Raw genomic sequence first — 25,486 nt, forward strand, 5'->3', positions numbered from 1 at the left:
TGAGAGTGTGTCTGTAGTCAGTTGGCAGTGAGAGGGTGTCTGTAGTCAGTGCATGGCAGTGAGAGTGTGTCTGTAGTCAGGTGGCAGTGAGAGTGTGCCTGTAATCACTTGGCAGTGAGAGGGTGTCTGTAGTCAGTGCATGGCAGTGAGAGTGTGTCTGTAGTCAGTGTATGGCAGTGAGAGTGTGTCTGTAGTCAGCTGGCAGTGAGAGTGTGTCTGTAGTCAGTTGGCAGTGAGAGGGTGTCTGTAGTCAGTGTATGGCAGTGAGAGGGTGTCTGTAGTCAGTGTATGGTGGTGTTTACACTGAGTAAAAGTGGTGGGATTCCGTGCGGAGCCCCTGCTGCAGACTCTGCTCAGAATCCTGCCTGACTTAGGGCCCTATTCCACCGGACGATTATCGTTGCATAATCGTTAACGATTAACGATCTCAAACGACCGCTATTGCGAAAAACCTGAAAACGTTCACTCATTTCCATGGAACGATAATCGTTACTGATGTTCGTATTTGCGATCGTTTTTTGTTCTATTTCTTCGCTATTGCGTTCGTATCTACTGCGAACGACCGAACGACGTCTTATTCAATGCGAACGATTTGCGAACGAGCAACGATAAAAATAGGTCTTGGTCTTATAAAGCGATCAACGATTTCTCGTTCGTTCGTTAATCGTTAACTGCATTTCAACCGAACGATTATCGTTTAGATTCGAACGATTTAACGATAATCTGAACGATAATCGTCCAGTGGAATAGGGCCCTTAGTCTCTCAGTGTGATGCCTTGAGTGCCTCCGCTCTCTGCTCTAAGAGGGTAAATTATAAGCATGCCTGACATGCTTATAATTAAATTGTGCGCCCTGACTGACATCGGGACAAGCCATTGGCTCGTCGCACTGTCAATCACTCTTGACATAGCAGATGCACCTGCACGCATCACGTCTGTTATATCACCTGTCCGGAGGAAGGAAGAAAACGACGCCGCTAGGGGTGGGGGGTGCCTAAAACAAATTTCGCACAGGGCGCCATCTACCCTAAGGCCGGCCCTGCCCCCAGTGTCCTCCATAGACATATATAGGCTCAGTGTTGGATTCTTGGGGGCGGGGAATTTAGTCATACATCTCCTGGAGAAACAACAGAAGGATCAAGCACAATCCAGATTTTAAAAAAATGGAGAACATGTACATACTAAAACAGCCAGGATAGATATAGTAACAGGTCCGCTTCAGGAGTAACTTCTTCTTTAAGAAATTGTGTTTAGGCCACAGACTTCAAAGGGAACGTGATTCAGTATGTAGAAAAACGCTGGATGACTGAATGTGTATAGTCACCATCAGACCACACCATGAAACGGAATTGGAGCTATTGCTGCTCATTCATTGACGAGACTGGCTTATCTCCTTCCAAGAGATTGCCTCTGGTATTGGCGGCCAAGGCTGAGGGTAGTAGGCCAAATTTTACAGATGGAGAGCAGTGTGCCGAGCCTGGACACAAACTGATGGAGTCTTCTCCATGGACCTGTGTGAGGCAACATACTGCAGCATGACGCAGATAGCGGCTTAGCACATCCTGCCGCCAATACCTTCTGCTCCCAGTTGTCTACATAGATTGTTTCCTTCCAAAGAATTTGTATCTGATACTAAAAAATACAGCAAAGATAATTTATGTCCTATTCTACCCATGCAAGAAACATCGCACCCTTCATCATAGTTGGCCGCATATTCTCTTTACACAGGAAGATGTGCAGCTGACTAATGATGACTTAAATGATTGCACAAAAAATGCGATCAACCAATAAACCAGAGAACTCTTGGGCGTCAGCTGATCGCTTGCTCTTTTACAGGGGCCAACAAATAATTGGCCAACATCAAAGGACCTTAAAGGAGAAGTCCAGCGAAAATTTTTATTAAAGTATTGTATTTCCTGCAGGACATACAGCAGCTGATAAGTATGGGAAGAGTTAAGATTTTTAAAGAGAAGTAATTTACAAATCTGTATAACTTTCTGAAACCAGTTGATTTTAAAGAAAAAAAAAAAAAAAAAAGATTTTTGCTGGATAACCCCTTTAACCCTTTAAGGACATGGCCCATTTTCGTTTTTACGTTTTCGGTTTTTCCTCCTTGTGTTTAAAAGGTCATAGCACTTGCATTTTTCCACCTAGAAACCCACATGACCCCTTATTTCTTGCGTCACTAATTGTACTTTGCAATTACAGGCTGAATTTTTGCATAAAGTACACTGCGAAACCAGAAAAAAATTCAAAGTGTGGTGAAATTGAAAAAAAAAAACGCATTTCTTTTATTTGGGGGAAATGTGTTTTTACGCCATTCGCCCTGGGGTAAAACTGACTTGTTATACATGTTCCTCAAGTCGTTACGATTAAAACGATATGTAACATGTATAACTTATATTGTATCTGATGGCCTGTAAAAAATTCAAACCGTTGTTAACCAATATACATTCCTTAAAATCTCTCCATTCCCAGGCTTATAGCGCTTTTATCCTTTGGTCTATGGGGCTGTGCGAGGTGTCATTTTTTGCGCCATGATGTGATCTTTCTATCGGTACCTTGATTGCGCATATACGACTTTTTGATCGCTTTTTATTACATTTTTTCTGGATTTGATGCGACCAAAAATGCGCAATTTTGCACTTTGGGATTTTTTTGCGCTGACGCCGTTTACCGTACGAGATCAGGAATGTGATTAATTAATAGTTCGGGCGATTACGCACGCGGCGATACCAAACATGTTTATTTATTTATTTATTTGTTTACTTTTATTTAAAACCTGGGAAAAGGGGGGTGATTCAGACTTTTATTAGGGGAGGGGGATTTTTACTATTAACAACACGTTTTTTTTTTTTTTTTACACATATACTAGAAGCCCCCCTGGGGGACTTCTAGTATATACACTTGGATCTCTCATAGAGATCTCTGCAGCATAGATATGCTGCAGAGATCCATGAGATCGGCACTCGTTTGCTTTCGGCTGCTGCAGCCGGAAACAAACGAGTGCCGAGCCGAGGACGGCGCCATCTTGGACGCGTCCCCGGCCGGCATCAGTAACGGAGATCGCTCCTCCGGGACAAGGTCCCGGAGGAGCGATCTCCCCCACTAGACACCAGGGAAACGTTGCCTCCGGTAATCGGAGGCAGCTGTCAACTTTGACAGCTGCCTCCGATTAGCTAATTAGCGGGCACGGCGATCGGACCGTGCCCGCTAATAGCGGCGGTCCCGGGCTACACGCGGCACCCGGGATCGCGGCACTTCAAAGCGGGGCCGCCGCGCGGCCCCGCTTTGAAGTGCTAATGAGGACATAGGACGTACCGGTACGTCCTATGTCCTTAAGAGGTTAAGCATGACCTGTCATTGAGAGCATGGCTTAGTATAGCACAGCAGCTAAAGAGAAGCGTATTCCTCTGTCTCTCAGCGCATGGTGTAAGAGGAAGTGGGATTACACTAATAATATAGCTTAGTATTGTAGGGAGGTCAGGTAGACAGAGCTCAGACCCAGAGAAGAAGGAATTAGTAGCCAACCCAGACGTGTCGTCTGAGGTGGAAGAAATGAGTCTGTTGTCTGGAGGAAATTATATATTGTGTCGCTTTGTATAAGCTTTTCCCTCTCTGCTCCGTGATTCATCCCCATGAGACATAACATGGCAGTGTGGCTCAATCCGGGAGGCTAGCACAAAATAAAGGAAGGCTGGACAACACCCTCGCGTCTCCATCGCCGTCTTATAAGCTTAAACAGAATGAAGTGCAGAAACCAATAAATCTGTCTGACATAGAAGCAGAAAAGGAAAAATACTGGCATCATCATGACCCAGGGCTGCCGTGACGAAAGTGATGGGTATGATATCTTGGAAAAATTTACAGGATAAAATAAATTTCTTTTGCTCAAGGAAAAGTATTAAGCTGGTGGGAAAGGCTTGGATGACCGTGACTGCAGGCTGTATTTGGCGGCTGGCAGAACGAGGTTAGGACAAGCCCTATTCTTGATATAGGTGTGGATCCTAGAGGTGGGAACCATGATTGTAGAGTGACAAGTTGGGGTAAGGGGCCTCCCGGCGAGGAACCATAAGGGGGGTCTCTGCGACCACGACCGGGGGGTTGCTAGAGGGATTTGTGCGTAGTGGGGATAGTAGTGGTTCAGAACAGAGGGACCTAAACATGGCTGCTGGAGTTAGTGGAGTGGGTGGGCTTAGCTGGGGGGCTTTATGTAGAGACAAAGAAAATTAGCTAGGCGTCAGGGATACCTGTGGGAGGTATTTCAGGTGAGATAGGTGTTAGAGGGGGCGGGGTTTTGAAAATAAAAGGAGAGGGAGCTGGAGCTAGGACAAGCACTTTTTTTTACAGGTCCCACTGACCCACCCTATTTGTTGTCAAGGTTTTTTGTACTGTGTTTGTTATGGTTTGTAGGTTCAATGTTTATGTAAGGCGGAAATCACGCTCCCCTTTTCATCCAGTTGGTTCCATTTGGTTAGGGGCCCCTTGGCTCGGTTCTGCTAGGCGGCAGGCTGCGGTCAATGGGGGAGGCATTGCCTAGGGGGGTCACCCTCACCCTGGTTCCCTGGAGGAAGGGGGGCGTGATTTGTGTCGGGCCTCCCCATGTGTATTAGAGTTGTAATAAAATGCAGAATACGCTGCAAATTTTTGCCAAAATGTGTGTGTGTGTGTTATTTAATTTTGTATCATGTAAGTTTAGCTAAGGGAGGGAGTGGAGTTAGCAGGTTCCCCCCTTAAGGAAAATCCAGGGTCCACCTCACAGCCCGCTCATTGTTGCCTGGTAAACCTACAACCCACACAACCTTAAAGGGGGTTATCCTGTGTCTGCAGGATAGAAGTTAAGTCGCTGATAGGTAGAGGTTCGACTGCTGGGACTCTCCCTGATCCAGAGAATACAGGTCAATTGTCCTTTGAATGAATGAAGAATGAGTAGACAGAATGTAGGTCTGTGAATAGAGCCAAGCATGTACACTGCTGCTCCATTCACCCCATGGACAATGGACTATGGACTTCCATTCTTGTGATTGGACTATGAAACCTAGGCCTCTCTCTAAATGAGAACACCCCAAACCTTTTGCTTTTTTATATGCTTATTGCTTTTTATATACATAGTTTTATTATCACAAGGCCTTAGCACATGGGTCTCCAAACTGCGGCCCTCTAGCTGTTGCAATACTACATTTCCCATCGTGCCTGGACAGCCAAATCAGAAGCTTTAGCTCTATGGGCATGATGGGAATTGTGGTTTTGCAACAGCAGTTGGAGACACATGCCTTAGCATATGGGATAAATTATGTACTGGCTGCAAATTAAGCTGCAAATAACCAACAATGCCCTAAGATCAAGGGGTAAGACCTGGTGACACCATGGCAAGGAATTATCGGAGCGCTTGCCTACGCTGGGGATGGTCTGAAAGACTGTATTGTATGTTTTGTGTTGTTCTCATACCTGTTTGTGTGTTGTGGGGGAGGGGAAGGGGTGCTTGAGTAATTCGATCCTTGAGGTCTGACAGCCATAGAAAGTAAAGCTCTTTGTTTAGAGTCTCTGTTGGGCAATAGAGGTCACAATGATCCTTTTCACCTTGACACAGTGATTGTTTGACTCAAACTTTCTTGTAATGATTACCTAATTTTTGGAGTCATAGACTGAAAGACTCAGTTATTGTGTATTTCGGTTATAGCCGGAGGAAGTGTATTTGTTTACATAAGCAAATCAAGTTGAGATCACTCAAGGCAAGGGCCCTATTACATGGGCCGATTATTGCCTGATGTCGCCCTGGGTGGTATGGCCAGCAATCAGATGATTCATGAGCAAGAGCTCGTTTGTTGGGCGATTGGGTCACGATGTCCCATCCAAAAATCACTGGCCGTTGGCCATAAGGGATGTGTGGCCAATGGCTGATTGCAGCAAAGAGCCACACGAATGATCCAACGTTTTTTCATGCAGCCCAACCCGCACTATAATGAGCCGTGTGATGTGAATGCATAATATTTTTTCAATTAATTTTTTTTGTTCTGCTACTTTTTCTACACCATTATGGCTGCAGTTATGCTCCTTAAGCTGCCGTTAACAGCACTTAGAGATCTGCTTTACAGCATCATAGGAGCTGACTCAGTTATTGTTATTGGTAAAAATTATTTCTACATAACAGGAAATGCCAGCCTATTGTGGTCAGTGTGTAATCTGCATTTTTTAAACCACCTTAATGCTCCATGATGTGTAGGATGTGTTAGTACCTCATAGTGGGATCAGAAATAACCCTGATTCTGATCATTTAAAGGGGTACTACAGCAAAACTTTTTACTTTCAACTAGTGTCAAAAAGTTATATAGATTTGTAATTCGATCTAAAAATCTCAAGTTTTACAGTATTTATAAGCTGCTGTATGTCCTGCAGGAAGTGGTGTATTTTTTCCAGACTGACACAGTGCTCTCTGCTGCCACCTCTGTCCATGACTGGAACTGTCCAGAGCAGTTGAAGTTTTCTATGGAGATTTCTGACTATTCTATCCAATTCCGGACATGAACGGAGGTGGCAGCAGAGAGCACTGTGTCAGACTGGAAGTACACCACTTCTTATAGGGCATACAGCAGCTGATAAGTACTGGAAGACTTGAGATAGAATAGAAGTAATTTACAAATCCATATAACTTTTTGATTTTAAAGAAAAACATTGAGTTCCCCAATAATAACTACAGCATCAAGACAATGAAACTCCTGGCGATTCCATCTCAGAAAAGCAGTACCTACTGGCCGTGATCTGAGATGTGATTTGTTCAGTCTAAGCACTAACAGGCTCATCTTTCTGTTCTGTCTTCTAGGCTTTTGTCTCAGTATTCAAAACAGGTGTCTTGTTTCTCCCAAAACAGCACTGCTCTTGTCCTTGGGTGGAACTTTGCATTGCAGCTCTGAAGTATTGGGGATAAACTGCACTGCCAAATACAACCATAGAGTAGAGGGGCACTGTTTCTGAGTTCATGGGTATTGTGCCTATCCTGCTCAGCCAAACTGGGGGTCACTATTATAAATCCATATTATATATATACACACATTTTTTCTTGCTGCTAGCAGGGACATACTGTTTTTCATAGATTTTTAATACATTTACTTTACGTCTTCCTTCATCCTTTTGGCTTGTCGATATAACTGACCCGTCCGTACCCATCAGCCATATTCTGCTTTGTTCCTGAGAGATAAAAGGAGAAGGTCACCATGTGCCGGAGAATGAGAAGCATGCCACTGGATATCTGTCAAAACCACTCCTAACCACAAAAAGGAAAAAGCCAGCTACAGTATAATAGCCAAGACAACACACACAGTACATAGAGTATTAGCAATGGGCAGATCGTGTCTCTGGATACAACAGGATAAAGTGTTCCAAAGTGTATCATTATCAGTACAAATACAGTAACACAATATTATAAGATAAGCAAAATAATTGTGTTTAAAGGGGTAGTCCGGAGACTCATTTTTTTTTAACCTATTCTTTTAATAACGTTATATTACAAAGTAATAGTTTTTTTATTCAGATTTTCCCTTCTGTTGTCTGGCAGCACAGACCCTCTGCTGCCACTACTGTTTGTGTGGGGAACTGCAGGGCTGTTTAAGCCCTGCAATTCCTGAACCTATGCTCTGCTCAAGTGATGCCGCACAGCACTATACAGAGCAGGGTCCTGTTCCCCCAAGGACTGTATGCTACTATATACAGTACCCGCTGAGGGTGGCTTTCTGACACGACTGCAGAGTCCTGCGGCCTCTGCAGAATAAGCAGTGATTGCCCCCCACCCCTGGGTAATGTATATGAGAATATACAGTGAACAGAGGGAACGAAACCCTGCTCTGTACAGCGCTATGCATCAGAGCTAGGTCAGAGCAGGGAATCGGAACTGCAGGGCTTAGACAGCCCTGCAGTTCCTGACACAAACGTTGGTAGCAGCAGAGGGGGTTGTGTCACCCCTTACTGCTCAAATTCAATAGGCAAAATATGCATTTTTAAGCCAAAAAAAACACCAATGTGGCAATTTGGGCATTTTTATTATTCATCCTTAGTTTACTAGTCCAGAATTTCCAGCTGATTAGCATGCCGAACCCTCAGGATTGGGGTTTTTTAAACTAGCAAAAGTTTATTTGAACCTTGATAAATAGTTAGATAACTGAAAAATAATTAAGGAAAGTAGGAATCACACAATGGTGAGGATTGAATGAGGAAAGTAGATGAGCTACAGTCATCCAAAAGAGTTGTCAAAGGGTCACATGGGACCAAGCTTGGTTCTAGCAGAAAGGAGGCAAGTTTGCTAAATAAATGTATTTGCAAAAATATTTAACATGCTCTATAAGTTTAGTTTAGAAATACTGCTTTAAATACAAAATGACGCAACTTTGCAAGTAATGTTTGTTACACATCACCATCTTTATTGTGTATACAGCTCTTATGCAGAACTATGTGCCCTGAAGGATACAGATTTGAATAAACGTAAGCTAGCTCTAAGTGAAACACCAATAAAAAGATGTATGGACTGCTGGATCAGACTACATAGGGCTTGTTTGTAGTCTGTAACCATGGACACATAGGCCTGCACATGAGTTGCAAAATGATATTTTATTTATCAAGACCATTTGCAAAAATGCTTCAAGTTGTATTTTAGATTGTAGCAACAAATGTGGTTTCAAATAGAGTATAGAGTTGCAGACTTTGCAAGTATACATAGCATATATATATATATATATATATATATATATATATATATATATTTAAAGAGTTATCTCTCATTTAATGTTATGTGTCACAAGTTTTATAGATATATACATATAGATATTTTTTGGGGAAAAAATTGCAATAAAGTGTTAAACTAGTTACAGATACAGAGATGAAACCTGTTTGCTGGTATTTATATGCTCAGATATGGTGATTGTGCTTCGCTTACTTGGGTGCACGGCTCTAATATTAGAATTGTTTCCATTCACCAACAGCAAGGTGTGTGTGTGTATATATATATATATATATATATATATATATATATATATATATATATATATATAAACATTTATAGTTACATGCAGCAGCAGCAGCCTCTCTGTCTGTAGATGACTAAATCAGCTCTGCCATCTAGTGGGCAAAGTATGTCAGTGTAACTTTTCTACTTTTAGTCTGCCAGGGTAGTAGAATTCTGTGATCTGCAGCTTTTACATACATTTTCCCATGAATGAAAACTAGTAGTGGTTGGCCAGTAAGAGCCATTGGGATATCATTTGGTCTTAAAGCATACCCGCCATGTGCGTACGTGAGGATTAGTGGTATATATGACATATATATATAGCATTTTTCAGCAGATTTCTACTCTGCAGGCTAGATCTGTAAATTCAAGTTCATTTGGTGAGTGCAGCCTAATGTCTATGGTCCTTAGACCAATGCTTGTTATATTATTCATCGTGATATTTGTGAGGCTAGGGCTGTACCAACAATGGCCATTGGCCACACATCTACAGTCACACAGGGCAGCCGATGACAGATTATTTTTTCAGAGGCAAGTGATCAGCCAATTAGGCACAGAATTGGCCCGTGTAATAGGCAGGGCTGTATTAACAGCTGCTGCTGCCCTAGGCACTAAACCTGAAGACGCCCCATTTACACGCACCTATTGGCGATACCAGACCTGACCAATACCACCATACCCCCCACCCCCCTGGAAAAGACACCAGATTTACTGGCAAGTCTGAATGGGAGGAGGGAAACTAAAAAAATAAAAACAAAAAAATTTGTTTTTTTTCTGTCCCCCTGCTCCCTGGTGCGGCCCCCCTGCAAGGTGCTGCCCTAGGCACCGGACCACGGGTGCCTTGTGGTAAATACGGCCCTGGTAATAGGGCCTTTACAAGGTGGGGAGGAGAAAAATAATTTGAGCAAAAAAGTCAAAATTAAAGACATTGGAAGGTGATATTGTGCAGCTTATCAATAGTTCTGGCTTACTACAAAGAATCAAAGTCTAAATTCTGGTATTGTGACGACTGTACTCCAAGCATCCATCCCCAGGTATGAAAAGTATCATGGTGTGCTGAAGAACATTCTCCACAAGATTACACCTCCTCACCAGCCTGGACCATTGACAGGAAGGTCTCATTGAATACTGCTTGTGCCAAATTCTGACCCTCCCATCAGCATGGTGCTACAGAGATCTGCATCCATTTGATGGAGCCATTTGTCTTCACAGAGATATGGATCCTTCTGCCCAGGACATTTTTCTGCACAGAGATCTGAATCCATCTGTTCAGGACATGTTTTTCCATAAAGATCTGGATCGATCAGACCAGACCATCTTCCTCCACAGACACCTGGAGCTATCTGACAAGACCATGTTTTTCTTTAGAGATCTGGACCATGTTTCCCCACAAAGATCTTGAACCATCTGATCAGGCCATGTTTCTCCACAGAGATTGATCTGAATCCAACTGACCAGGCCATGTTTCTCCACAGAGATCTGGAACCATCTTATCAGGCCATGTTTCTCCTCAGAGATCTGGATCCATCTGACCACGCGATGTTTCTCCACAGAGGTCTGGATCCATCTGACCACGCCATGTTTCTCTACAGAGTTCTGGATCCATCTGACCACGCAATGTTTCTCACCACCATTAGACTCACCACCACTGCTGAAGCCGGAAGGGTAAAAACATGAGGTACAGACATGTGAGCACAGGTTTATCCTGCTAATTTGGGTCACGTGGGTCTTATGAAGGGGAGTGCCAGCCGCTCAGAAAAGGGAGAAAAACATAAAATGTGACATGAAGACAAGGGAGCTACTGCACATCACACCTATGGCTGATAATGTTTCTCCATAAACAGGGGTGATTCTAGCCTCTCTGCTGCCCGAGGCGAACTATAGAATGACGCCCCCCCCCCCCCCCCCCCCCCCCGGTCAATCCGCCCACATTATAATCCACTACTGCCCCCCCCCCCCCCCCCCCCCCCCCCCACTGCTGTCCCCAATAAACATAATGTTTGGTCCCTTGCTGCACAGAGGATGTCAGGAGAGGAGGGGGCTGACTTTATAGGAGAGGTCCCAGCAGCACAGAGGATGTCAGGAGAGGAGGGGGCTAATCCTATAGGAGAGGTCCCAGCAGCACAGAGGATGTCAGGAGATGAGGGTGCTAATCCTATAGGAGAGGTCCCAGCAGCACAGAGGATGTCAGGAGAGGAGGGTGCTAATCCTATAGGAGAAGTCCCAGCAGCACAGAGGATGTCAGGAGAGGAGGGTGCTGATCTTTTAGGAGATGGTCCCCCTCTTCCCCCCTTATAGATGGTCCCCCTCTTCCCCCCCTTATAGATGGTCCCCTCTCCCTTATAGATGGTCCCCCTCTCCCCCCCTTATAGATGGTCCCCCTCTCCCCCCTCCCTTATAGATGGTCCCCCTCTCCCCCCCTCCCTTATAGATGGTCCCCCTCTTTCCCCTCCCTTATAGATGGTCCCCCTCTTCCCCCCTTATAGATGGTCCCCCTCTTCCCCCCCCTTATAGTTGGTCCCCCTCTTCCCTCTCTCCCCCCCCTTATAGATGGTCCCCCTCTCCCCCCCCCCTTATAGATGGTCCCCCTCTCCCCCCCCCCTTATAGATGGTCCCCCTCTTCCCTCTCCCCCCCTTATAGATGGTCCCCCTCTTTCCCCCCTCCCTTATAGATGGTCCCCTTCCCCCCCTATAGATGGTCCCCCTCTTCCCTCTCTTCCTCCCTTATAGATGGCCCCCCCCTTATAGATCGTCCCCCTCTTTCCCCCCTCCCTTATAGATCGTCCCCTCTTTCCCCCCTCCCTTATAGATGGTCCCCCTCTTTCCCCCCTCCCTTATAGATGGTCCCCCTCTTTCCCCCCTCCCTTATAGATGGTCCCCCTCTTTCCCCCCTCCCTTATAGATGGTCCCCTTCCCCCCCTACCTTATAGATGGTCCCCCTCTTTCCCCCCTCCCTTATAGATGGTCCCCTTCCCCCCCTACCTTATAGATGGTCCCCCTCTTTCCCCCCTCCCTTATAGATGGTCCCCTTCCCCCCCCTATAGATAGTCCCCCTCTTCCCTCTCCCCCTCCCTTATAGATGGTCCCCCCCCTTATAGATGGTCCCCCCTTATAGATCGTCCCCCTCTTTCCCCCCTCCCTTATAGATCGTCCCCCTCTTTCCACCCTACCTTATAGATGGTCCCCCTCTCCCCCCCCCCCCCTGCACAGCAGATAAAACAAAAACAAAAAACAGCACACAACTCACCTGCCCTCCGTTCCCCCGTCGAGCCTCTCTGGTCTGGTCCCGGCTGATGTGCGGCTGCTCGGGGTGTCCCGTCCTGTCCCCGGCAGCGCGCGCATCACAGAGCTCCCCGTGCGCCTGTGACTTCCGGCGCACAGGGAGCTCTCTGATGCGTGCGCTGCCGGGGACAGGACGGGACACCCCCGACAGCCGCACATCACCCGGGGGACTAAGGCTGCATTCCCACGTTCCGTGATCCTGACGGATCACGGACGTGGAATGCATGTACTGGAGCCCCCCCCGCGCCCGGGCAGTATCTGTAATGAGATGCTGTGAGCGGGGGGGACTGTATTCATAAGCGCCGCGCTGTAGTATCAGCACGGCGCGGCTGATTTAGTACAGCGGGGCGCTTATGAATACAGTCTCCCCCGCTCACAGCATCTCATTACAGATACTGCCCGGGCGCGGGGGGACTCCAGTACATGGTACAATCAGTGGCGGATTATAATGTGGGCGGCCGCCCGAACCGCTCATATTATAATCTGCCACTGAATGCCGCCAGAGCCGTTTTAATACATTGGTGGGCCCAGTGCACAGCCCTCAAGAGTGGCCCCCCCCTTACCTTTCTGCACATTGTATAATGTACTGAATTTGCCCCCACACTGTATCAAGAGCCCCAATACATACAGTAGTTACCTTATAACACTATTTCCACAATACAGTGATTACATATTACATAAAAACTGCACTAAACAAAACAGAAAGATATTACCAATGATACCATTACATAATACCGCCACATCATGACCCCTAACACTACAATCCTATAACAGAGTGCAGTTACATCCAGTGACTCACCGGGGGTGTTTTCTCCAATCAGAGTCTGTCACCTTTTCTTTTTCTCTCCATCCAGCCTGGGCCACCTTGAAGTCTTCTCCTGGCTGTGAATCTTCTCTCCAGAATCTGCCAGACAAATATTTTAGGCTCCAACACATCCAGTAGTTAGGTCCCTTGTACCCCTATACAGTAGTTACACCCCTCTGTACTCCTACATAGTTACACCCCTCTGTGCCTCCATAGTTTTAAGGTGTCCCTGTAGTATATAGACCCTCATGTGCTCCTCCAGTTATATACAGCCCTCCTGTGCGCTCCCCCATTAGTATATAGCCCCCCTGTGCACTCTCCCCAGTAGTATATAGCCCCCCTGTGCTCTCCCACAATAGTATATAGCCCCCCTGTGCTCTCCCACAATAGTATATAGCCCCCCTGTGCTCTCCCCCAATAGTATATAGTCCCCCTGTGCTCTCCAATAGTATATAGACCCCTATGCTCTCCCACAATAGTATATAGCCCCCCTGTGCTCTCCCCCAATAGTATATAGCCCCCCTGTGCTCCCCCCAATAGTATATAGCCCCCTGTGCTCTCCCCAATAGTATATAGCCCCCCTGTGCTCTCCATAATATATAGCCCCCCTGTGCTCTCCCCCATAGTATATAGACCCCTGTGCTCCTCAATATGATATAGCTCCCTGTGCTCACCAATAGTATATACCTCCCCTGTGCTCCCCAATAGTATATAGTCCCCTGTGCTCCCCAATAGTATATAGCTCCCCAGTGCTCCCCCATAGTATATATTCCCCTGTGCTCCCCCATAGTATATAGCCCCTCTGTGCTCCCCAGTAGTATATAGCCCCCTGTGCTCCCCAGTAGTATATAGCCCCCTGTGCTCCCCAGTAGTATATAGCTCCCCTGTGCTCCCCAGTAGTATATAGCTCCCCTGTGCTCCCCAGTAGTATATAGCTCCCCTGTGCTCCCCCATAGTATATAGCTCCCCTGTGCTCCCCCATAGTATATAGCCCCCTGTGCTCCCCCATAGTATATAGCCCCCCTGTGCTCCCCCATAGTATATAGCCCCCTGTGCTCCCCCATAGTATATAGATTCCCTGTGCTCCCCATAGTATATAGACCCCTGTGCTCCCCAGTAGTATATAGTCCCCTGTGCTCTCCCATAGTATATAGGTCCCCTGTGCTCCCCCATAGTATATAGCTCCCCTGTGCTCCCCCATAGTATATAGCCCCCTGTGCTCCCCCATAGTATATAGCTCCCCTGTGCTCCCCCATAGTATATAGCCCCCTAAGCTCCCCCATTGTATAAAGCTCCCTGTGCTCCCCAGTAGTATATAGCCCCCTGTGCTCCCCAGTAGTATATAGCTCCCTGTGCTCCCCCACAGTATATAGCTCCCCTGTGCTCCCCCATAGTATATAGCCCCCTGTGCTCCCCCATAGTAAATAGCCCCCTGTGCTCCCCAGTAGTATATAGCCCCCTGTGCTCCCCAGTAGTATATAGCTCCCCTGTGCTCCCCAGTAGTATATAGCTCCCCTGTGCTCCCCAGTAGTATATAGCTCCCCTGTGCTCCCCCATAGTATATATTCCCCTGTGCTCCCCCATAGTATATAGACCCCTGTGCTCCCCAGTAGTATATAGCCCCTTGTGCTCCCCCATAGTATATAGCTTCCCTGTGCTCCCCATAGTATATAGCTCCCCTGTGCTCCCCCATAGTATATAGCCTCCTGTGCTCCCCCATAGTATATAGCCCCCTGTGCTCCCCCATAGTATATAGCCCCCTGTGCTCCCCCATAGTATATAGCCCCCCTGTGCTCCCCCATAGTATATAGCCCCCCTGTGCTCCCCCATAGTATATAGCTCCCCTGTGCTCCCCAGTAGTATATAGCCCCCTGTGCTCCCCCATAGTATATAGCCCCCTGTCCTCCCCTATAGTATATAGCCCCGTCCTCCCCCATAGTATATAGCCCCCTGTGCCCCCCCATAGTATATAGCCCCCTGTGCCCCCCCTAAACCCCCCCCCCCCCCCCCCGTAGTATATAGCTCCCCCTCCCATATAACATTGAAAGAAACAAACACTGTTACTCACCTGGGTCCACGCGTTCCTCTTCTCTTCCCTCTTGTGGCCGCACTTCCTGCAGTCACAAGAGGCTGCACTCCCCTTACCCTCGCGCCGACGCTCCAGTGACGTTGGGCGCTAGAGGGAGAGTGCGGCCTCTTGTGACCGCAGGAAGTGCGGCCACAAGAGTGACTGACAGGGAGGGAGCCAATGGCTCTCTCTCTGTCAGTGTCGCTGCTGCTGCAGCGCTGAAGCGCCGCAGCAGCAGCGGACGGGGGCAGCGGCGGACGGGGGGGCCCTGCAGGGGGCGCCATGGAGGGGTAAGTAGATTACCCATCCATGGCGGTCCCCCCTGACAGGCTGGTGGCCGGAGCCCTGTGCGACCGCATTGGTCGCACATAGCAACGGCCGGCCTGCTCGGGGGGGGGGCCCCTTTAACCAGTGGGCCCGGTGCACGTGCACCATGTGCCCTCTGGTTAAAGCGGCCCTGAATGCCGCCCCCATGAAGATAGCTGGTGGCGCCGCCTGAGGCAGACGACTCAGGTCGCCTCATCATTGCGGCGCCCCTGTCCATAAAGATCTGGATCCATCAGACCAGACCATCTTTCTCCACAGACATCTGGAGCTATCTGACCAGACCATGTTTTTCTTTAGAGATCTGGATCCTTCTGACCAGGTCATGTTTCTCCACAGATATTGATCTGGAACCATCTGATCAGGCCATGTTTCTCCACAGAGATTGATCTGGAACCATCTGATCAGGCCATGTTTCTCCACAGAGATTGATCTGAATTCATCTGACCAGGCCATGTATCTCCACAGAGATGGATCTGAATCCATCTGACCAAGCCATGTTTTCTCACAGAGATCTGGATCCATCTGATCAGGTCATGTTCTCCACAGAGATTGATCTGAATCCATCTGACCAGGCCATGTTTCTTCACAGAGATCTGGATCCATCTGCCATGTTTCTCCACAGAGATTGATCTGAATCCATCTGACCAGGCCATGTTTCTCCACAGAGATCTGGATCCATCTGACCAGGCCATGTTTCTTTACAGAGATCTGGATCCATCTGACCACACCATGTTTCTTCACAGAGATCTGGATCCATCTGACCATGCCATGTTTCTCTACAGAGATCTGGATCCATCTGACCAGGCCATGTTTCTCCATAGAGATCTGGATAGATCTGACCAGGCCATGTTTCTCCATAGAGATCTGGAATAGAGTTGAGGGAACTTCAAACTTGGTTGGGTTTCTCTGAACTCAAGCATGCAGCATTTGATTAGCAGTGATGCTAAATTTGGATGCAGCCTTAGGCTGGGTTCACACTATGTATATTTGAGGCTGTATTTGGTCCTCATGTCAGGTCCTCATAGCAACCAAAACCAGAAGTGGATTGAAAACACAGAAAGGATCTGTTCACACAATGTTGAAATTGAGTGGATGGCCGCCATATAACAGTAAATAACGGCCATTATTTCAATACCACAGCCGTTGTTTTAAAATAACAGCAAATATTTGCCATTAAATGATGGCCATCCACTCAATTACAACATTATGTGAACAGAGCCTTTCTGTGTTTTCAATCCACTCCTGGTTTTGGTTGCTATACAGCCTCACAAATACAGCCTCAAATATACATAGTGTGAACCCAGCCTTAGGGAGTTCATAGGCTGTATCCATATTTTCCCCGACTCCCTAGGGCTGCATCCAACTTCAGCAGCCACCGGTAATCTGATGCTGCACGCTTTGGTTTGGACGATCCCGAGCATACTCGAAGTTTGCTTAACTCTAATCTGGATCTATTGGATTAGGAAATGTTTTCCCATGCCTTATTAATCCATGTTTTGGACTAATTTGCCCCCTGGAGTCTTGCCTTTCTGTTTTACTTAGACATAATGGCCCTGGAGCTGCTACTGTTATAGCTCATCTGTGCTAAGCTAAGACAAGTTGTGGGTTTACATAAGTCAGTGTATCTCACTAGGATCATAGATGTCCCAATGTGATGGGATCTATTTAGATAGAGGGTGCCAAGTTTTAGCCAAATTTTGAAAAACTACATTTGACAAGAAAACTCATCCATTCCTTTATTCTCCAATGTGAAATTTTAATTCTAGACTGCTCAGGGTAGCAGGAGCGCTGATCAGTTGTGCTACTTGCTGTAGTTATAACACAGTGTATTACCTTTGCCTGGAATGTTCCTTTAAATTTTTTTCACTTATCACTTCACCTTTGACGTCCCTCACTATCGTCTTCAGTAATGAGAAGCATTGGACGCTGGCTATTGAATGTTGATACAAACAAGAGACATTAAGACTTGGGTGCTGAAGCGTTAATTAATAGACCAGTGCCATGAATTAAATGTCATTGCTAAAACTGTGCATCGTTCCCTATTGATTTGCGGAAGAATAAAAATCTGAAATATGTCAGCTTGGCCCTAAATGAGTGTCATAGTCATTGAGTCCTGTAAAACAAGTGCGCCTGATTCTCAGAACTATAAGTACACATCACTAGTAAAAATCCATTTCTACTATAGAAGCAGATGGTGCTAGTATACTTGTGCTAGCAGCCACATGTAGCGCTCACAAGTTACAGATAACTGCAGCAATGGCAATGGGCTTGCAACTTGAAACAATAGCAAGCCCAGCAATTAGCATTATGAGCACCACCCATGGCCAGTAATGCACTGAGTACACAAGGAAGTCTGTTGAGCCATGTTAGGCTGCGTTCACATCTAAAAACTACATTACACTTGGGGTATTTGTTATTTATCTGGTTGACCAGTATGTTGTTGTATACTACACATGACCCCCACTGTATTCTAACAGGAGACTAGGGTCCCTATTCTCAGGATTCTGTGACTAGGGGATAACTTTGTAAGGCCCTATTCACACTACAGAATCAGCACCGTTATTCCGCATGGAAACCCCCCACGCGGGCTCGGCGCTAAATCCTGCCTTGAATGTGTTTGAATAGGAGGGCTCGCCCGCCTCCACTCTCCATGCCTCTCCACTTAAAGAATTGACATGTCAATTCTTTGAACGGAGAGGTGCCGAGAGCGGAGGCGCGCAAGTCCTCCTATTCAAAGAGATTGAGGGCAGGCTCCGGCAATATCAGAATATCAGCGCCAATTCTGTAGGGTGAACTGGGCCTGGGTGGGAATACCTTTCTAAAGGGAACCTGTGAAGTCAGTACCAGGTACAGAGCTTTAGATATGTGATGCCTTTGTCTGTGCTGATGGCCATTTGGAGAGTTATAAAATTGCACTTTTCTTGGAAGCTGAAGTGCCACATAAGTGAAGCTGTGCCACAGTATGCACACATCTTTCCTTCCCCACCTCTTTCTGCCTTTACTTATTAAAGGGGGTGTCCAGTGAAAATCTTTTTCTTTCAAATCAACTGGTGTCAGAAAGTTATATAGATTTGTAATTTACTTCTAATAAAAAATGTCAAATCTTCCCATACTTATTAGCTGCTGTATGTCCTGCAGGAAATGTTTTATTTTCAGTCTGACACAGTGCTCTCTGACATCTCTGTCCATGACAGGAACTGTTCAGAGTAGGAGAGGTTTTCTATAGGGATTTGCTGCTGCTGCTGCTGCTCTGGACAGTTCCTGTCTCAGACAGAGGTGGCAGCAGAGAGCACTGTATCAGACTGGTGTACATGCTGTGGCTCAGCATCACTTTTGTGGCACTTCAGCTTTCAAGAAAAATACTATTTTACAATCCTGGATGCAGAAGATCCTAATAGGACCAAGAACGATTCCTCTAAAATGGTGAGCGCAGGTGGAAATGAACACTTCCTTTCAAAACTGCTTCCTTGTCACTGCCGTAACTACCACGCAGTAGAACGGCCATAAGATAAATAAACAATTTATTGTGGCAATACGTTTTGGCCCTTTAATCCAGAAGAGCCTTTTGCACGCACTTTACTATGCACACTACAACCCCTATTTAAATACATGAATTATCTCCCTGGTTACTGAAACACTCCTGGTTTAAACCTATGACCTCTGTATAATATGCACTCTTAGAGGGTTAATATACATAAACTGATACAAAAATATCAACAGAAGATTAAGCTATTATTATAAAAAGTGATTTCCTTGAGGAGTTCACATGTTGTGCCAAGAACCGGAAGTGTTTCGGTAACTGGGAGGATAATTCATGTATTTAAAGAGGGGTTATAGTGTATAATGTATAGTGCTCTACTTGCAACAATGAATTATATATTTATTTTATGGCCGTTCTACCGCGTGATGATAACTGCAGTGACAAGGAGGCGATTGCTATGCATTTTTGAAAGCAACTTGTTATATCCACCTGCGCTCACCATTTTAGAGGAATCGTTATTGGTCCTTTTAGGATCTTCAGCATCCTGGAATGTAAAATTGCATTTTTCTTGGAAGCTGAAGTGCCACAGTATGCACGCCTCTTTCCTCCCACACCCTCCCCGTCTTCACTGAATGATGTACAGGGTTCAGCCTCCAGCCCTGTACATTAATTAGTCAAGGCAGAGAGAGGTGGGGGAGGGAAGAGGCGTGCATACTGTGGCACTTTAGCTTCTAAGAAAAATGCAATTTTATAACTCTCCAAATGGCCATCAGCAAAAACAAAGGCATTTTTTGTTTTAGCTCCCTATCACTTATCTATCTGTGTCTGTAGCTCTGTACCTGGTACAAACTTGTCAGGACAGGGAAGCAGGGACAAGACATGACAGTGAGCCCTAATACTGAAGCCACCAACTGTCCCTACCTACATGGCTCAAACGGCCCTAGGCGGCTGTGGACAACCACAAAGACGTTCCCTGTACTGGATAGGTGCACACAGAACAAGATAGACAAACAAACACAATAGGATAGTCAAACAAGCAAGGTCAGAACCAAATGGGCAGCGCAGTACAAAATCGGGTAACAATGGGATACTCAAAAAGTCAAGCAAGAGGTCAGGTAACAATGTCTAGTAAGCAGAGGGATAAGGTATGGGATCGCAGGAATAGACAGGGGAAAGCTGGGATCAGGATATGAACCTAATTAGTCAGCGTTGGAAGAGTGCCTTAGCTTCCTTTTATGCTGAACAAGAGCCCGGTCCGGTTCCCCATTGGACCGGCGCTCAGATCTTCCAGGATCCAGATAGGCAGAGAAACCAGTCAGTTTAAAGACTACCCAGCTGCATTAATCAAGTCTCCCAGTAATCAGTTTAACTCTCGCATTGCCAGGAAGCTGAGAAGCAAGCGGGTGTGGCACATAGAAGTAAAAACAAGCCCAGTTCACACCAGGTTACTGCAAAATCCTGACAAAAGCAGACAGATTCCCTTCAAAGGGAATCTACTTCATGCTCATAGCTGCAGACATGGGCAGGGAGATTAAAGAAATGAAAACTGTCTCTTATGGTCCATTTACACAGAAAGATTATCTGACAGATTATCTGCCAGAGATTTGAAGCCAAAGCCAGAAACAGACTATAAACAGGGAACAGGTCATAAAGGAAAGCCTGAGATTCCTCCTCTTTTCAAATCCATTCCTGGCTTTAGCTTCAAATCTTTGGCAGATAATCTGTCAGATAATCTTTCTGTGTAAATGGGCCCTTAGCTGTTGCAGTTTGCAAATGTATAAAATCATGTTTTCCTTCCGAGTTCAAGTGTCATTGAGGTGGTGCCGAGGTGCAGCATACACGCCTTATCCCTCGATTACCCTGCCCTGCTTGGCTTCCAGCACTGATTCCTGTACATCAGTCATGACTCTATAGCTTGGAAGGAAAACATGAATTTATAACTTTGCAAATTGCCATATTAGCTGTCATCCACTTTGTGCAGTACTCTTGTATTTGTAGGGTCCCTGATTTATAATCTAATTGCAGTCCATCCTATGCAATCACCTATGGCGGAATCTGGCAGCAAGTGTTTAGTTTTCCTGCAATGCCACAACCGTATTACACAGTCAGGGTTATGCATGGTCACCCCAGGTCCTCAAGTTCACCATACACTCCTTCTACCTAATCTCCGTCATGCCAGAAAAGGATTTCACTATTATCCTGGGTTAGGACAAACATTTAGGTCAAAAAGAATTTGCATTGCCGTATAAGAAAATTTAGCATCTAGGTAAATTTATTACTGTAAGCAAACTTCTCTTCCTCTTACACAAGAGGTAACAATGCAAAATTCTGGCATTAGCATATTCTGAGCTTTAGATTGTGGAGCGTATACATCTTTCCAGCAGACCATGAGTTAAAGTAATCATACGGATTTTCTTTACTGCTGCTCAGGGAGACAGGACACATCCAGCCTGCTGGACTGTGAAGCATAAAGTGCTTGCTTTAAGACTGAAGTGTCAACTTCAGTCCATCACTACCCCCCTTTGCCTGCCAGGCTAATGGTTTCTCCCAGCAATATATAAGATCAGTGAGCACCATCTCACCTCAGAGCATAGATTGTCAGGATAGAAGACTTGGTGTGGGTGAGATGCTCCAGCTCTTCTTCACTCTTATGGATGAATATGATATGTGAGGTGGTTGCACCAGCTGTGTCTTCTCCACTCTCTCCACAACCTTACCCACTGATGATGGTATTGTGGACATTTTCCTAAGAAGGTTGCTGAAGTTGTGTCTCCACTTTTCTCAGCTTCTGAAAATGAATGGGACTTTCTTCAACCAGACGGTCCTGGACCAAGAAGCTTACAGCAACTCATCCCAGGGACTTGGATCTTTGATTGAATGTTGCAATGGGACCAGGGCTGTCATCACCAGCGATGGGGGTTCTCTTGTCTTGACTCCAGATGAGAGAAGCCTATTCATTACCCGGGTGGTCCAGATAGCTGTTCTGTGTGTCCTATCCCTCACTGTCATATTTGGCATATTTTTCCTTGGCTGCAACTTGCTGATCAAGTCTGAAAGTATGATAAACTTCTTAGTGAAGGACAGGAGGCCATCGAAAGATGTGGGCGCAGTCATTCTGGGACTCTACTGAATGTAAGGGCCAGTCCTAAACCCTTCCGCAACATCGTAGGGATCCATGCCCTAGACCCAATGGAAGCTGTTACGGTTAACAGCGTTGCATGGAGTTTTTGGGGTCTGCATGGGGTGTGCCAAATGAAAACCCCACCGTGACTGAATGTGAATTGAAGAAATGACAAAGCTGCTATGCCTTTTTTTAATGGTTACCTATCTCTCCTACCCTGCAGTGCAGCAGCCCTCCTTAAGTAATGAACTGTCTTGTATTTTTTATATCTGATGGATTACAGTTCCCATCTATCTGTTTCCAATCTGGGGAAAGGGGGGTGGGGTGGGGTGTTAAAATTTGCATGATCTGCAGCCTAACATATCATTCCTTACCTCAGAGAATCCCGATATCCCGTTCCCTGCTCCTACTCATTTTGTGGACACGTTTTTAAGCATGTTTCCAAGGCTGCAGTCCTGTTTCTTCAAAGTGTATTGCACTATATTTATGGATTACCAAGCATGATGAGGAATGCTTCTTTTCTTTTTCTTTTTTTTTTGTATGCATTGTCAGTGTCGATTCTATTTCTGTAAAATGTCTTTTTTTTTGCACTTTGATGAAAAAAAAAATCAAAAAAATAAACATACCTTTTTTTAAAAAAAAAAAGGATTGTGCTTATTTCCTATGCGATCCCAATAGGCAGCGCTGTTGTACCCGTAAGGAGTTAATAATGGTGGGTGAAGGTTACGTTTGAAACAAATGGCTCATAAATAATTACATGATCCTCCGATCTCTGCAAACAGTGATAAAACTCCAAGAACACGGAGAATGTTACTCCGAAACCCCAATGAATAATTAGTCCGGAGGAAAGTACATGGCTGCCGACAGACAATTAGCCTGATAGGAGGTCTGTACTACATATGGGTCTCCCCATCATCTCTATGACAGGCACAAATTGGGCAATTTAATGGGCACAGTTTTTCTTTCATCTCCATCAAAGACTCGTTTTCTATACATGCCAATCCTGCATCAGTCAGAAAAGCTAAAAGAAAGAAGAATTCGCCCAATTTAGTCTTGACAAACGCGTTTCACATATTTTTTTCTATTTCCAGTTCATGAAAATTTATAGCCTATAACTAAAGCATTTTAGGTTTGAAATGCAGCCAGAACATGTAAGGAATATATTATGGTTGCAAGCAGAAAGGAAGGGTTAGGGTTACACTATTAGCCCCATAAAGTTCTCAGTCTTCATAGATTGTACAAAATCTGCTATATCTAGTCATTAAAAAGAAAAAAAAGGGGGGGGGGGCAAGACTAGTTTTTAATGCCTGGCACCAAACTATAATAGCATTACTTTAATGGCTAATGTAAGGTTATGTTTTAATTCTTGGACTATTGTAAAAATGATTTTTTTTTGTTCTAAGGCTAATATAAACATAAAAGGAATAAAAAAAATAGATATGAAAAAAGAAAAAGTAAGATATACTGCAGGAAAATTACAGTACAATTACACCCCCCCCCCTTCTGCTTCAGCCATAGTATAGATCTAAGCATACTGTTCTGTATGTTCATATCTTATATCATTAGATATATTATGGTAGGAAGCTGAGCTTATAAAATTACATGTTGTCTAAAAAAAAAAAAAAAGTATGATTCCCAGTGAATATCCTTCAGACAAGTTGTATCCACAACTACTGTGAAAAACCTCAACAGATGTTTTGGGATTTAGGGCTGAAAACTCACCCAAGATCCTCAGTCTTATAGCGACGCGAATGCTAAAATCTCTACAGAACAGCCGCCAAAAGATCGAAAGGATTTTGCTGGAAGATAAAACCTTTTTTCACATCTCATATACAAAGAATTATTCCTCTTAAAAGGGCAATGTGCTTGTTCTTTTTTTTTTTCCTTTATGGAAAAAATAGAATTGCTGTGCCTAGTAGCAGAACTAATCCGAGCCATCTATACGTATACCATTGTTCTTACAAATCCTTTCTTACCTGCAATGTTCTGTCTTTCTTTTAACATCCACAACCCACACATCAAGTAACTAAAGGGAAGTGTGGTTAATATGCTATTAAATACTTTCAGCCTGAAAAAGATAAATAAATAGATAAGAGATTGATACTGTAGATAGAGTGTAGTACTGTAGATAGATATGCAAAGAAGGGGTCCGTGGAGCCTCAGTTTCGAGTCTCAAAACACGGAAATAGCCAGATATCCCTCTCTCCAGAGAAGGAAGCCCATTGCCAAGGGGTGCCTCCTAGTGGGGAGAGCACCAAACCACCCTGATACGTAGTCCCTCAGGTCCTCACTCTGTTGCGAGCTTTGGGACCTAAATAGGGAAACACCAGGGTGGCCCCTGTAAGTCAAAGTCTAACTCTGTGGCGAGTATAACGGCATAAGACAAGGGTTACCAAGGCTAGGCATCTATCCACAGACTTCAGTTTTGGGGTATTTGCCCCTCGTCAGTGTGGAGTAGGATTCTGGCTACCGGGGGCAATGAAAAGTAGACCAACCAAAGACAACAATCACTGAACCCCAAAACTGCAGTCTGTGGATGGATGCCTAGCCTTGGTAACCCTTGTCTTATGTCGTTATACTCGCCACAGAGTTAGACTTTGATTTACAGGGGCCACCCTGGTGTTCCCCTATTTAAGTCCCAAAACTCGCAACAGAGTAAGGACCTGATAGACTACGTATCAGGGTGGTTTGGTGCTCTCCCCACTAGGAGGCACCCCTTGGCAACAGGCTTCCTTCTCTGGAGAGAGGGATATCTGGCTATTTCCGTGTTTTGAGACTCGCAACTGATGCTCTACGGACCCCTTCTTTGCATATTCAAATTTTGTAAGGGACAATCTTGTATTTTGTAGGAGACAATTTTGTAGGAGACTTGTAAATGAGTACTCCATTGGATTTTTTTCACTGTTCTTCCTCAGTTCAGTGATTGTTGTGTTTTGTTAGATAGGAGATAGATAGATAGATAGATAGATAGATAGATAGATAGATAGATAGATAGATAGATATAGGAGATTGGTACAATAAATAGATATGAGACTGATACAATAGATAGGAGATTGATACTGTGGATAGATGTATATGAGATTGGTATGATAGATAGATATGAGATTGGTACGATAGATAGGAGATTGATACGGTGGATAGATATATATGAGATTGGTACTATAGATAGATAGACACAAGTAGAAGAAAAAGCACTTATGAAAAGTGATTTTGTTGGAAAATCATTGTGCGGAAAATCCAAAAACGCAACGTTTCAGTGGCATCTAGCCACCACGCTTGAAAATGGTGGCGAGATGCCACTTAAACGTTGCTTCTTTGGATTTTCTGCACAATGATGTTTCAATAAATTCAAGTTTTATTTTTCATACTTCGGAGTGCCACGGATTTTCTAAAGCTAGATAGATAGAGATG

General features: G+C 45.2%; 1 protein-coding gene across 1 annotated transcript; it reads left to right on the top strand.

The window, feature by feature from the left end:
• Window positions 1-21,748: 21,748 nt before the first annotated feature.
• On the top strand, window positions 21,749-22,084 carry RPRML (reprimo like). Its single transcript, XM_069953364.1, has one exon. The coding sequence runs from the start codon at window positions 21,749-21,751 to the stop codon at window positions 22,082-22,084; it is 336 nt and encodes a 111-aa protein (XP_069809465.1).
• The last annotated feature ends 3,402 nt before the right edge of the window (window positions 22,085-25,486 follow it).

This window comes from Dendropsophus ebraccatus, chromosome 14, assembly GCF_027789765.1.
Source record: "Dendropsophus ebraccatus isolate aDenEbr1 chromosome 14, aDenEbr1.pat, whole genome shotgun sequence".
Taxonomy (NCBI): domain Eukaryota; kingdom Metazoa; phylum Chordata; class Amphibia; order Anura; family Hylidae; genus Dendropsophus; species Dendropsophus ebraccatus.

Bases quoted from the DNA above. Each gene is read 5' to 3' on its own strand.
- RPRML (XM_069953364.1), top strand. From the start codon at position 21,749: ATGAATGGGACTTTCTTCAACCAGACGGTCCTGGACCAAGAAGCTTAC.